Below are 14,612 nucleotides of genomic sequence, written 5' to 3' on the forward strand. Positions count from 1 at the left end.
ATAAGCTCCTATAGAGCTCCCATTAAGCAAAGAAAAATAACACACCTTATTACAAACAAAAGATATTCTGTACTGTAGTCTTCTTTGTCATAGTTTATATTTTATAAACAAATATGTAAAATCAGAAAGGGAATTATAATCCTGTGGTTTTTAACCTTTTTATAAAATACAAATAGAAAAATTCTGTCTTCAAATAAAATGATTTCTCAATATCCAATTCTAAAAAGGTAAAATCCCAATTGCACTGCTGAAGTAGGCGGAAAAGCCCAGGGCCCTATCTGCTGTGGCTCCCTCAGTAAGTACTTCTGAAGTATGCTAGGAACCTGGTGAACACAGACTGTACCTTTTAAGAATGTAATTCCTTAAAGAATAGAAAACTAAAGCTCAGGAGAGGAAAAGTGATTGGCCCAAAGTAAGAAAAATTAAACAAGGTCAGAATCAAAAACAGAATCCAAATATTCAGATTCCAAATATGATTTTTAGGATATCACCCACAATTACTCTCTGTATTCCTAATTTTAAAAAAAAAGTTACAGTAATGAAAAGTTTAGAGCTAGCAAGGACCTCAGAGATGGTCCAGTACAATAGTTTCTTAATCGTTTTTTGGTGCGGGGGTGGGGATGGAGTGAGGTGGATAGAGCAGTGGAAACTTCTTAAAAAGGGGAGGGCGCTTGAGGTGAGGAAGGGGTAGGGGTTACGTAAATGGAAACCTGGAGCTCTACCCAGGCGGTGGCCACCACCCTAACCCCTACACCAGTGGCTGAGATACTTCACTGCAATACAGTGACTAACTCAGTCAAATTCATTTTATATTTGAGAATATTCTGGAGCTTACCTGATTTATGCAAGGTTTCATAGGTAGAATAGGAAGCTCAAGACTACAATCTTAATTTCCCTTCTAGTTTTTTTCCACTAAGCTATTTGTAAGAAACTTGCAAACTTGTAACATTATGGTCTTTTAGAGTTAAGATATATTGATTAGAAAGGTATGTTTACCAAAGAACATTTATAGAAAAGAGAATGATTCCTACCTTCACTTAGAGATGGACGAATGGGTGGTGAAACCAATGGGCCAAACGTCTCTAAATCAAACCGTCCAGTCCGGGACTGAGCTTTTAGCAACCAGTAGCGTTTCTCCAGATCAATGATGTCTGATTCCTCCACTGAGAGTCAAAACAAATAAGATTATAAAACCTCAGACCTCTCTTCTAGGCAGTTAGTTTATCCTGATCATGTAACTTCCAAGGATGTATTTTAATTTCCAATTGTTAAAAATAGTAATTGCCTAAACAAAACTCTGAAAGACAAATACATTGTATCTAAAATGGCATGAAAATTGGGGTGCCTAGGTGGCTCACTGGTTAAGTGTCTGACTCTTCATTTCAGTTCATGTCATGATCTCAGGGTCATGAGATCTAACCTGGAGTTGGGTTTCCCACTAGGCACGCAGCCTGCTTAAGATTCTCTCTTACCCTCCATAGGCCCCTCCCTCACCCCTGCTTGCACTCTAAATTAAAAATTTTTTAAAATAATAAACAAAACAGCATGAAAATTAAATCTGAATTAATATAAAAGTGGCCTCAAAATCAGAAAAAAAATATTTACAATTTCCCATTAAGTAGGTTGCTTAAATCCAACATGCAAAATAATAAAAAACTGAGACATTCCTTTTTGGCTTCTTATACCACTTTTATCCATACTCATTTTTCATAATTTTCAATCTTTACCTTGGATTTAAAGATTCTTTTTTTTTTTTTTAATTCATGTTAGTTAACATTAGTGTATTAGTAGTCTGATGGAGAGACTTCAGTGACTCATCAGTTGCATGTAACACCCAGTGCTCATTACATCAACTGCCTTCCTTCATTCATGCCCATCACCTAATGACTCCATTCTCCCCACCTACCTCCCCTCCGGCAACCTTCAGTTTGTTCCCTAGAGTTAAGAGTCTCTTATGATTTGTACCTCTCTCTGTAATCATCCTAATAGCAGGACCCATGTCTGACTCATCCTGTTGATATGGATAAGTATCTACACAGTCAATATTTATTAATGAAAAAGAGTATGAAAAGGACTTTATAAATAATAAAAGTCAATAAACAACAGATGAGGTAGAAAATGATTTACAATGTGATAAGTAATGGGGCATCATGAAAATGTGAATATCTTTCTCTCCTCATTCAACAGAAGATACAATAAAAAATTACAGGTAAGCTCCAGCCATTGTTGCATTTATGTATGCTTTCCCCCACCAAGGAACTAAAGTAAAATTTAGAAAGCAAGCAGGTGAGAGGCCTTCCACTGCCATGGTTTTTTGCCTACAGTCACTTTCCAGATGTTGGTAAGGTATGAGGAATCTAAGCAGTGAAATTTTCACTAAGGTAAACAGAGAAGCTATAGTTCTGGGAGGTTAAGATAGCTGAAATTTGCAGGGCAGAGTACTAGAAAAGAAAGAGTTAATACAAAGAAAGAGCTCCAGCAATCTGCACAGGACTCTTGTTGAGTTTTGGGAGAATAGCAGAATAGTAAGCTTGTGTATGCACACAGTGAAATTCATTGAGGCTGGACTTGAATATGCCTAAGTTTTGACCAGCCAAGGTAGAGACACCTTCCTGAACACTGAGAGTATTCAGATTCAGAGGGTCACACTTAACAAGAAGGGGAAAAACTAACTCCAGAATAAAGGCTACTCCAGACCCGCCCCAACAAAGCTCTTAAAAAATCCTTCAAAATGTCAAGCTGATCCAAAAGTACTTTAAATACCTGTGAGAAGAAAACAAACTCCTTTGAAAGGGAGAATCCCCTTAACCTTAACATTCACAATGTTTAGCATCCACAAAAATATGAAACAAGCAGGAAAAAGTGATTCAAAACCAAGATAAAAGTCAGTCAATACAAAAAGCTAAAGAAATAACAGATGATGGAATTAGCAAACAAGCCCTTAAAACATGTATTCTATAAAAAAGTACCAACCGAAACTACTAGAGATATAGAATACAATATTTGTTTTAAGATTTTATTTATTTATTTATTTGTCAGAGAGAGAGAGAGAGAGCGCCCGAGCTAGTGCACAAGAAAGCAGAGAGGCAGGCAGAGGCAGAGAGAGAAATAGGCTCCCTGCCAAGCAAGGAGCCCGATGAGGGACTCTGTCCCAGGAACCTGGGATCATGACCCGAGCCGAAGGCAGCAGCTTAACCCACTGAGCCACCCAGGCCTCCCAATACAATATCTGAAATAAAGAAATTCACTGGAAAATTTAATAGCAGATTAAAACCTACAGAGGAAAGATATGTGAATCTGAACACCAAGCAACAGAAATGCTACCCAAATGGAAGCATAAGGAGAGAAAACAGGTGAAAAGTTATTAGAATCTTAGTGAACTATAAGATAAACTCTAACAGCACAACACACATGAGATCCCATGAAGGAACAGCAGAAAATATCTGAAATAATAATAGCTGAAAGATCCTCAAATTTAATGAAAACTATAATTCCCCAAATCCCAAAGTTCAATAAACTTTGTGCAAGAAAAATTCAAAGAAAACCAAACCAAGGCAAGTCACAATCAAATTGCTAATAGAAAATGTTAAAGCAGCAACACACGGGAGCAAAACACATTACAAACAAGGGAACTAAGTAAGATAAGCAATGATTTCCCTTCAGAAACAAGGGGGCTAGAAGACAATGGAGGAAAAAAGTGCTGGGGGGGGGGGAAGTACTGTTAATCTCATATTCTATATCCTATGAAAATATCCTTCCCCCCAAAAAAACAAAATGAAGAATTTCTTGGATAAACCAAAGCTGAGAGAATTCATCAATAGCAGAACTGCACCAAAAGGACTATTAAAGGGTGTTTTTCAGACTGAATGATGAAAACAGGAAATGCCCAGTCCCTAGTTTCCATGGGGCTGATATCACAGATCATCCCAGATTTGGGGTAGGAGCTTGAATGCAGCTTTGGTTATACTGTTAGCTCCTAGTTCATGCTTTGAAAACTGAGTTCAGATTTCTATTCAGGAAAACCCAGAAACTGCTAGTTGTTGAAATTAGGGGTCCATAAACTCCAGCCTAAAGGCTGCATGCATGTTTATATAAATAATATTTTATTAAAACACAACCATGCCATTTATTTACATACAGTTTATGGCTGCTAATGTGTTACAAAGGCAAAACTGAGTAATTGTGATAAACAGACATATGGTCCACAAGTCTGAAATATTTACTACCTGTCTTAAAAAAAAACATTTTGCCAATGCCTGTGTTAGACCTTAAAACTGCAAGAACTTCAAAACTAGGAGATTTTACAAAATGTAAGTACCTGGGGACCACCACAGCCTTGAGACTGCAACCCTTCAACAGTCTGAGATTTCAAAATTGTTAGGCCATGAAACTACAAATCAAGAGATCTCTTTTCACTTTTCAACTTGCCCCCAGTCTCAGCAAGACTTCCACAGGAGAGAACTGGGTAGAAACAATTATCTTTGTATTCAGGGTCCTTTCAGACTCAAATCTGAAACAGGTTTCTCAAAGTTTGGCTGGTTTCTCCTTGTTCCCATAAAGCTTGTCCTCAAGCAGGCTCATTCCTCTGCCAGCCTCACTTCCAATCTCAGGCTCTAGGCCCGAGATATGAAAGCACCCTACATCCCCTTGATCACTTAGGAAGGGCTTTGTCCCTCTGGAGTTCAGTCTTTCTTCCTTTCTTCACCCCTCCTTTCCTCCTCTCCACCTTTCCTTCTTTCCCTTCTAAGATTTCTTTGCATGATATGGCTTTAAAGGAGAGTATGATTTAGTTTATGTGGTGATTTCATGTTATTACAGTGGGAGTGAAGATCTTTCATATCTTTCCACTTCCTAACCTAATGCAGAACCCTTCATTTATTACTTAACATGAATTTGAAAATTCTCACCAATGCAGTAAGACATAAACATGAAGTATAAAATTAGAAAAGAAGAAGCAAGGTTATTCTTTGCATATGAGCAGAATGCATATGAAAAAACTCAGGTTTTTTGTTTTTGTTTTTTTCTTTTTTACAAATTAAAATTAATCTGTAGAGATACAAAATACATAAACAAAAATCAGTGCTTTTCTAGATAACATTAATAACATGTAAGAAAACATTAAAGAGAAAAATACACAAGAATAGCAATTCCCTATAAGAAATGAATATCTAAAAGTAAACTTTAAGATATGAGATTTTTATGAAGAAAATTTTATATAATAATATTAAAGGTCTGAATAAATGAAGCATACCATGGCCCCAAGTAGGGCCTTGACAGAGGCATACATGGGCTTGAACAGGGTGGTTATGTAAGACCACACTGTGAGGGTGACAGGAGTACAGATCTGAAGGAGGCCAAGGGGGCAAATGGTGGAGAAAAAAACATTTTACACAGAGAGAACAAGGAGAGAGGCCTCTAGACAAAAGCATGCTTAGCATGCTCAAGGAAAAGAAAGAAGATCAAAGTGACTGAAGTGGAATTAGTGAGGGAGGCAGCAGCAGAAGATACAGTCTAAGGAAAAATGGGGGTCAGGTTATGTAGGTCACTGTGAGGACTTTGGTTTTAAACTGTGAACCACTAGAGGGCCTGACACGGAGCAGTGACATGATGTGACTTAGAGGATTACTATTCTTCACTACCAAGTGAGAATAGCCTGGTGGGTGGGTGGCAAGAACAGAAGTGAGATGACCAGTTAGATGTTTAATAAAAGATTTAAAATCATCAATACATGCAATTAAGAAACACTAGACAATCGATTAACAAGCACAGATGGACAATTCATAATAATGGGGAGGGATTTAATTTCACTAATAATCAAAAAAAATCAGGGGAGCCTTAGTGGCTCAGATGGTTAAGTGTCTGTCTTCGGCTCATGATCTCAGGGTCCTGGGATCGAGCCCCATGTTGGGTTCCCCGCTCAGTGGAGAGTGTGTTTCTCCCTCTGCCTCTGCCTCCCCTACTCATCCTCTCTCTGTCTCTCCCTTTCAAATGAATAAATAAAAATTTTTTTTTAATAATTTAAAAATAAAATAAATCAGTTCAGAAGAAAAATTTAAACACAATCATGCTACTTCTCTGCTTCAAAACTTTTGAACATTCTTCCTGAAGATACTTGCATGGCTACTCCAACAGCTCCTTCAGCTCTTTATTCAAATGTCACTTCCCATACCATCTGAACTGCACCCAACCTGAAGATACTCCTCCATGCCTTTTCCCTGCTTTACTTTGGTCCCAATATTTATCAATATCTGGCATAAATTACTTGTTTTGTTTGTTGGTTGCCTCCCCCAACTGGAACATATCTTCCTTGAGGTAAGGTCTATGGTCTGTTTTGTTCACTGCGATATTCTAAGCACTCAGAATAAAACCTGGTACATTTTGAACACTCACAGAATATTTTTTTGATGAACAAGAATTATTTGTTGAATCCAGAATATATATATTCAGAATAGTGTTAATTATGATAAAAAATGAAGATTGGTATCAGTAGGGAACCTTGGCCTCCAATAACTTACAAGTTAACTAGGAAGACAAGAACAATGTTCTCTAAATTTCCACTGCTTTCAAAGGACTCGTCCTCTATTCTTTTATAGTTTTAGCACAAATTTAGGGGGAAAACTTTTTCATTCATCAACAAGATAATTAAGAGACAGCCAAATCAACATGCATACCTGTACTGTATTTGTGTTAATATTATAGTTATAAGAAGGTGAAGGAAAACATATATTCTACCAACTTTCACAAAATTTTAAGAAAAATATTCCTTTTGCTTATTTTCATGGGGCTTCCAAGACTTAAAGCTAACATCTCTCTATTTTCCCTTCATACTCCATATTCTGCCCTGATGTTCTCTATACCTGAAACCTAAAAGAGGTTTTTACTTTAAAGATCTAAGAGTGAAATTCTTTTGAAAGTAAAATATAGGGGCGCCTGTGTGGCTCAGTGGATTAAAGCCTCTGCCTTCAGCTCAGGTCATGGTCCCAGGGTCCTGGGATCGAGCCTCAAGTCGGGTTCTCTGCTCAGCCTGGAGCCTGCTTCCTCCTCTCTCTGCCTACCTGTGATCTCTGTCTGTCAAATAAATAAATCAAATCTAAAAAAAAAAAAAAAAAAAGAAAAAAAAGAAAGTAAAATATAAAAATAAAAATAAATCTGCACTAGGAATAGAGAAAGTTGTGCACATTATTACACATCATCAGACAGAAGAACTGAGATTTTGAGAAAGACCGTGTTCTAATTAACTCTGAAGCAGAACAGGTACATGGAAATGACTATACCTGCCATAGGTTAAAACAAAAAAAGGCCTTAACAGTATGTACCTGGGGTGAAGTACACTGATTCTAACTTGTCCCCATTTTACAAAGAAGAATGCTCTCTTGGAAATTTCGTAACTTGGCTATCCCTAGAATAGTCTTCTTAATCATCTACAAAATCTAGGAAAAGAGATTCTCAGAATGACAATGAAGTTATCCTGTATTTTGGCATTTAAAAAGAACTAATTACTGATTAATTATTAAAAGTAACTATGAACAACTGAGTTGTAACTGAGTTACAACTGAATGACAAAGTTATAACATGTTTTCAAAAGTTAAAACTAAAAATACTAATAATACTAATATAATCTTTAAAGATTTTATTTATTTATTTATTTGACAGAGAGAGATCACAAGTGGGCAGAGGCAAGCAGAGAGAGAGAGAGGAGAAAGCAGGCTCCCTGCTGAGCAGAGAGCCCGATGCAGAACTCGATCCCAGAACCCTGAAATCATGACCTGAGCCGAAGGCAGAGGCTTAACCCACTGAACCACCCAGGCGCCCCTAATTTAATTTTTAAATTAAAAAAATATATATTTACATGAGAGAGAAAGCAAGCACAAGCAGGAGGTGGGGCAGGGAGAGAGGGAGAAGTAGATTTCCCACTGAGCAGGGACCAGATGCTTGGTCCTAGGAATGAGAGATCATCTTAGCTGAAGTCACGCTTAACTGACTTAGATACCTAAGCGCCAAAATTTTTAAATTTATATTACTTGCTTTCACTAGACTAGTGATATATTTTGTTACATGAAAAATTATTTAAAATATAGGTAACCAAAAAAAGGAAAAAGAAAAAACATATAATTGTATGTTCTCATATAACTATATATATTTGAATATACATGTATTTATTTACTTAAGGATTTATTTGTTTTAGAGAGAGAAAGAGAGAGAAAGAGCATGTGCATGCATAAGACAGAGCTAGACATGAGCATGGGGAGGAAAAAAGGGAGAAGAAGAGAGAGAGTCCCAAGCAGACTCCTTGCTGAGCTCGGGGGCTCGAGCCTACAACCCTGAGATCACGATCTGAGCCAAAATCAAGAGTCTGACACTTAACTGACTGAACCACCCAGTTCAGGCACTCCTGAATGTACATGTATTTAAACTAAATGTCACCTAGGTTGTATGGGAAGATTATTTCCAATACTTTCATTGTATCATCTATACTACTATAGGATTTCTCAAAATATAGAAAATCATTGTTCACAGAGTCAAATCATCAATGGGCTAAATTTTTAAAAAATTTACATCAAAATCATCAAGACTGAGATACAAAAAAGATAAAATTTTCATACAAGAGTACACATTTCTTCTTAATTAAATACTGAATATACTACATTGTAACCTTCTGATGAATCAATCTTTGAAAGGATCCAATCATTTTGAAACAGGAAATAAATTTTTAAATATGCAGAACTTCTAATGAGCATGTAACTTTCGATTTTTTAAAACAGATTTTTTCAACTTCAAATACCTAGACAACTGAATTTAATAAAATGGAATATTTAAAAATTTAACTCCTCTCAGTGGGGAATCTGCTTCTCCCTCTGACCCTCCTCCACTCTCATGTGGACACTCTCTCTCTTTCTTCCTCTCTCAATAAACAAATAAAACTTCAAAAAAATAAAAATTTAACCATAAGGAGAGAAATCACAGGAGTCTGATAAATTAAGACAGGACTACTGTTTCCTTTTCCAAAGTTAGATATCTGTTCACTCTATTTATAATATATAAAAGAGAACCCTCTTCTGTTTCTGCAGAGAAACAGCTTTCTCAAATTCTAAACTTTCTTCCAAGTAATAGATCTACACATAAAAAATCTGACCCTGAAACAAAACAAGAAAGACAGCAGCCTTGACAGAAACTGTTCTTATTCTGTAATTCTTGGTACTGAGCATATGTTCAATAAGAACTTCTGATTAACTGGTGTCTACACAATACACTAAATTAGAAAATTACATTAACTGCCTTTAAAAACACAATTTCTTTGCTTAAGGAGAAATGTGGAAAGACATATAGAAGATATTTAAAAGAAAAAAAATGATCAGGATCAGACTGTCATGGTCAATTAAAACTATGCTTTACAGTTCCCTTTCAAGCTTATGTGATCTGTTCACATTCTGGTTACAGACTGCATGCAAGTCATTACCGAATACTTGCCAAAAGCAAGCTAAAGTAAATTATGTGTATTAGTATTACCCAAACATTTTACATGAATTGGCAGCTGAATTCCTGGGAAGAAGGAAGGGAACTAACTTTATTTTCACTTAAAGAAGTTAAAGGTTATGACTGCAGTAATTACTCTACTTGGAATTCCTAGGTCAATCCCAAACTTACACTTTACTAGTTAAATAGGATTGAATTTATCACCCACCTACAGGTATAATTTTTTCTGGTTCACAACAGCAGCACACCATACTCCCAGCATTCTAAACAATTCCTGGCCTACATTTTGGGCCATCCTAATGAAGTCTCACCTTACCAGAGGCTGCAGCTGCAGAAATAGGTCTTTAAGGCCAGAGCTGGATTCTCATTTAAAACAGAACAACAACAACAAAAAAAAAACCAGGCAAAATATTCAAGTATTTTCAAACAGTAACACAGTTCTTTAACACTGTTGAGGAAGCAACCTGTTCACAAACGCAATGACCTTCTGAGATCTACTTAAAACAGCTATAAGGGCTGTAATCCTTACGTCCTGTACAACCAGATAAGAGGATAATGAAGAAGGGACAAGCAGATTTACTAGGGGTTTATGGTCAAGGAATCACTGAAGTACTTTTTTGCTTATCGAAAGAAGGTGCTAACAGTACCAACTAAAATGTGGCAAGGGAATATAATAATAATGCTAAAATAGAGACAGTATAAATTTAAGTTTGATACGAAAAGAAAAATGATCAAAATGAATTCCATCGCCCTAAAATTAGCCCAAAATACTACATTAATTACCTCAAAATCCAGATTCTACTACTAAAAAGAAATTAGACTTAATAGGCTTATTCATTCTTATGTTACATTTTAAGGAAATCCCAAAAACTCATTCTTGGTTTATTTAGAGAGATATTTTACAAGAAAGAATAAGCACAGGGACACCTGGGTGGCTCAGTCAGCTACGTGTCTGACTCTTGATCTCAGCTCAGGTCTTGATATCAGGAATGGGAGTTCAAGTCCCATGCTGGGCTCCACAGCTGGGCTGGGAGCCTACTTAAAATAAGTAAAAAACAACAACAACAACAACAACAACAACAAAAGAAGAAGAAGAAGAAGAAGGGAAGGGGAGGGGAGGGGAGGGAAGAGGAAGAAAGGGCAAGGAAAGGGGAAGGGTGGGGAGAAAGGAAAGGAAGAAAGAAAGAGAAAAGGAAATCAAGAACACACATTTTCTGCCAAAAATATAGCTAAATTATATGAAAATATAATCAACATTAAAGAAAATATCTCATTTTTAAAACACAGTTCTTAAAATCCTAGTTCTTCTACTGCCCATTTCACTATTGGTAAATATACAATCATTCAAGGATCTTGCCTGGATCAAATGAAATTAATTATTGAAGAGATATAAAAAATAATCATTGCAAGTATCTCAAGGGGGGGGGGGACGGAAATTGGAAAAGTGAATCTGCAAAGACTGCCTGAAGTGAGTCTGAAGGAGATGGAGCACCACAACCACAATAACCACATGACCAACTCCTTTTATCTATAATTACAAGCTACTCATAAAAGATTGGAGAATAACAAGAGTGCATGTCAATAAACTGTCTTCATCCCAGTTTGGCACCGATTAGCCATCTGATCCTGAGAGAGGGTCTTTAACTTCACATAGCCTTCGCTTCCTCATCTTTAGAATATGGATAAAATAAACCTCAGAGAGAGCACGAGGATTAAACAAGATAATATACACAGAGTACACATAGTACCTCCTCCAGTAAGTGCTCAATCTGTACTAATAATGAATTATCAGGAAGAGAAATTAAGAAAACAGTCCGATTTATATACGACCATTAAAAAGAATGAAATATCTAGGGATTAAATTTAATCGAGCAGAGAGGAGACTTATACTCTGAAAACTGGAGGACCTTCTTTAAGTATGATGTCTGGACTCCCTTCTCTTTATTTTCTCTGTATCTATTACAGGTTTTTGGTTTGTGATTACCATGAGATTCATATATGTAACATCCAAATATGTATACAGTAATCTATTTTAAGTTTGTAGTCATGTATGTTCAAATGTATTCTTTTTTTTTTTTTAAGATTTTATTTATTTATTTGACAGAGAGAAATCACAAGTAGACGGAGAGGCAGATAGAGAGAGAGGAAGGGAAGCAGGCTCCCTGCTGAGCAGAGAGCCCAATGCGGGACTCAATCCCAGGACCCTGAGATCATGACCTGAGCCGAAGGCAGCGGCTTAACCCACTGAGCCACCCAGGCGCCCTGTTCAAATGTATTCTAAACACACGACATTTTTACCATCTGTCCCCACATTTATGTTTTTGATGTCATATTTTATTTTTTATTCTGAGTATCCCTTAACTAATTATTGTAGAAATAGGAGACTTTATTTACTACTTTGTCTTTTCACTTTCATACTAGCATTACAAGTGATTGTACTACTTTTACTATATTTTTGCTTTTACCAGATGTTTTTCTTTCATAATTTTCTTACTTCTAGTCATGGCCTGTTCTTTCCCACTTAAAGAAGTCCCTTTAAGGCCAGTTTAATGGTGATAATTCCCCTTAACTTTTGTTTGGGAAATCTGGGAAACAATCTGTCCTTTTATTCTGAGTGATAACCTTGCTGGGTAGAGTATTCTTAGTTATAGATTTTTTTCCCTTATAACACACTGAACATATCATGCTTCTCCCTTTTGGCCGGCTCTTTCTTTCTTTCTTTCTTTCTTTCTCTCTTTCTCTCTCTCTTTCTTTCTTTCTTTCTTTTTTTTTTTTTAAAGATTTTATTTATTTGACAGAGAGAGAGAGAGAGAGAGACAGCAGGAGAGGGGAACACAAGCAGGGGGAGTGGGAGAGGGAGAAATAGACCTCCTGCAGGGCAGGGAGCCCCAGGCAGGGCTCGATCCCAGGACCCCAGGATCATGACCCGAGCAGAAGGCAGACACCCAACAACTGAGCCACCCAGGCACCCTGCCTGGCCTGCCAAGTTTCTGCTGAAAAATCAGCTCATGGTCTCATGGGGGTTCTCTCGTATTTGCTCTTACTGCTTTTAAGTTTCTCTCTGATCTTTAATTTTTGACATTTAGGCAGGGGGCAGAGGGAGAAAAGCAGACCCCCCCCGCCCCCCACTGAGCACAGAGCTTACCACAGGGATTAGTCTCATGACCTTGAAATCATGACTTGAGCCAAAACCAAGAGTGAAATGCTTACCTGTGCCATCCAGGTGCCCCTAATTTTTGACATGTTAATTACTGTCTTTCTTCCTGTGGATCTCTTTGGGTTTATCTTGTTTGGCACTCTGATTCCTGGACCTGAATGTTCTATTTCCTTCCCAAGATTTAAGTTAAGCTTTCCGCTTTTATTTCTTCAAAAATATTTCTCATATTTCTCTCTCCCTTCTCTTTTTCAGACCCCCCATAATGAAAATATTAATATGCCTGATGTTGTCCCAGAAGTCCCTTAAACCATGCTCATTTTTAATAATTCTTTTTCCTTTTTGCCGTTCAGCTTGGGTGGTATCAACCACTCTCTCTTCCAGATTCTGATCCATTTTTCTGCATTATTAATCTGCCACTGATTCCCTTTAGTGTATTTTTCATTTTGGTTATTATATTCCTCACCTCTGAGTGGTCCTTTTTTATATCTTCTAGCTCTTTGTTGATGTTTTCACTGTGTTTATCCATTCTTCACCTCAGTTCGGTGAGCATCTTTATTTTTGTCTTTATCAGGTAGATTATTTCTTTTTCATTAGTTCTTTTTCTGAGGTTTCATCTTGTTTTTTTCATTTGGAACATAGTCCTATGTCTCCTCATTCTACCTGTGTTTATTTCCATGTATGAGATAAGCCACATCTCCTAGTTTTGGAGGAGTGGCCTTATGTACAACATATCCTGTGGGGCCCAGAAGCACAATCCCCCTGGTCATCAAAACCAGGTATCTCCTGGTATCCCCTCCAGGGGTATCCCCTCTGTGGGTTGTGTGTGCCTTTCTATTGTGACTGGGCTGTGATGGCTGCAAGTACACTGTTAAGTAGGAGTGTCCCTAGCATGACTGGCTGAAATGACCAGATGCAGCTGCTACCAGCACACTAATGCGTTGGGCTGACTCTCTGGACTGGAAGTCAGTTTGGGGTTGCTGGTCCAGACCATACCCACACATTGCATGCAGAATGGCAGGTCGTCTTGGTGGAGGACACCCAATGGTGCTGTGAGGTAGGAGCCATTTGAGGGGGGTATGTGAGATAAGCTGAGAAGCTGTTTGAGAAAGTCACCTGCTTGAGGGGGGAAACAATTTAGGGGTGCAGGAATGTTGGGGCATGGTGAGTGGTACTAACAAAGCAGATGAAGAATGTCAGAAATGGTACCTACCAGCACCAGGCCAGCTAGGTAGGAGAATAAGAAAAATGGCACCTACCTGCATTTCTGTTTCAAGATAAAGTTCCTACAAAGCCCTGCCCCTTTAGCACATGCACTAAAAAAGGCAAATAAATCTTCATATATGACCCAGGAAATTTTCAAACTCCTGCCTCTTGGAGTGAGTGCATCTGTGCACAGACTACTTTTAAGGGTAGAATTTCGGGTTTCAACAGCTCTTCTGGAGTTAAGCTATGCTGAGGCCTTTTGGGAGCTCATCTTCCCAGTGCAGGTTCCCAGGGTGGGGATGTCCAATGTGGGGCTTGAAATCCCTTGCTCCCCAGGGAGGACTTCCACATTTGTGATATCCCTTCTGCTTAAGGGTTACCACACTGGGGGTGTCATTCCTGACTGTATCATATCTCTGTGCCCCCTCCTACCTATCTCAAGTGGCTTTTTCTTTATATCTTTAGTTGTGGATTAGCTGTTCTGCTAGTCTTCAGGTCAATCTGAGAAAGAGTAGTCCTATATGTAGTTGCAGTTTTGGTGTGTCTATGAGAGGAGGTAAGCCCACAATCTTTCTACTCTACCATCTTAATCTTCTTCAGATCTCATCATAGGTATTTAAATAGCAAATCATGATAGAAAAATGTAACAGCCCTAATAAAAATTTTATTAAGATCTACTCAAATATTAAAAATTTAACTTTGTGCTAAAGTTCCAATTCACTTTCTTAAATTAAAAAAAAGGTAACAATAATTTGGAATTTGCAGTTCTGAAAAATGT

The 14,612-nt window shown here is 37.6% G+C and overlaps 1 protein-coding gene across 7 annotated transcripts in view; it reads right to left on the bottom strand.

Moving 5' to 3' along the window:
* Positions 1 to 14,612, bottom strand: part of USP32 (ubiquitin specific peptidase 32) — a 237,081-nt gene that overhangs the window by 77,539 nt on the left and 144,930 nt on the right. For 6 of the 7 annotated variants that reach the window (XM_082707484.1, XM_082707485.1, XM_082707487.1 and 3 more), the window contains one exon: positions 1,032 to 1,163. In XM_082707484.1, coding sequence (XP_082563610.1) covers positions 1,032 to 1,163 — 132 coding nt within the window. Of the gene's footprint in view, positions 1 to 1,031; positions 1,164 to 13,094; positions 13,253 to 14,612 lie in introns of those variants that run through there. The other variant, XM_082707490.1, reaches the window with a different exon arrangement.

Source organism: Mustela nivalis (assembly GCF_964662115.1).
Source record: "Mustela nivalis genome assembly, chromosome: 17".
Classification (NCBI taxonomy): Eukaryota; Metazoa; Chordata; class Mammalia; order Carnivora; family Mustelidae; genus Mustela; species Mustela nivalis.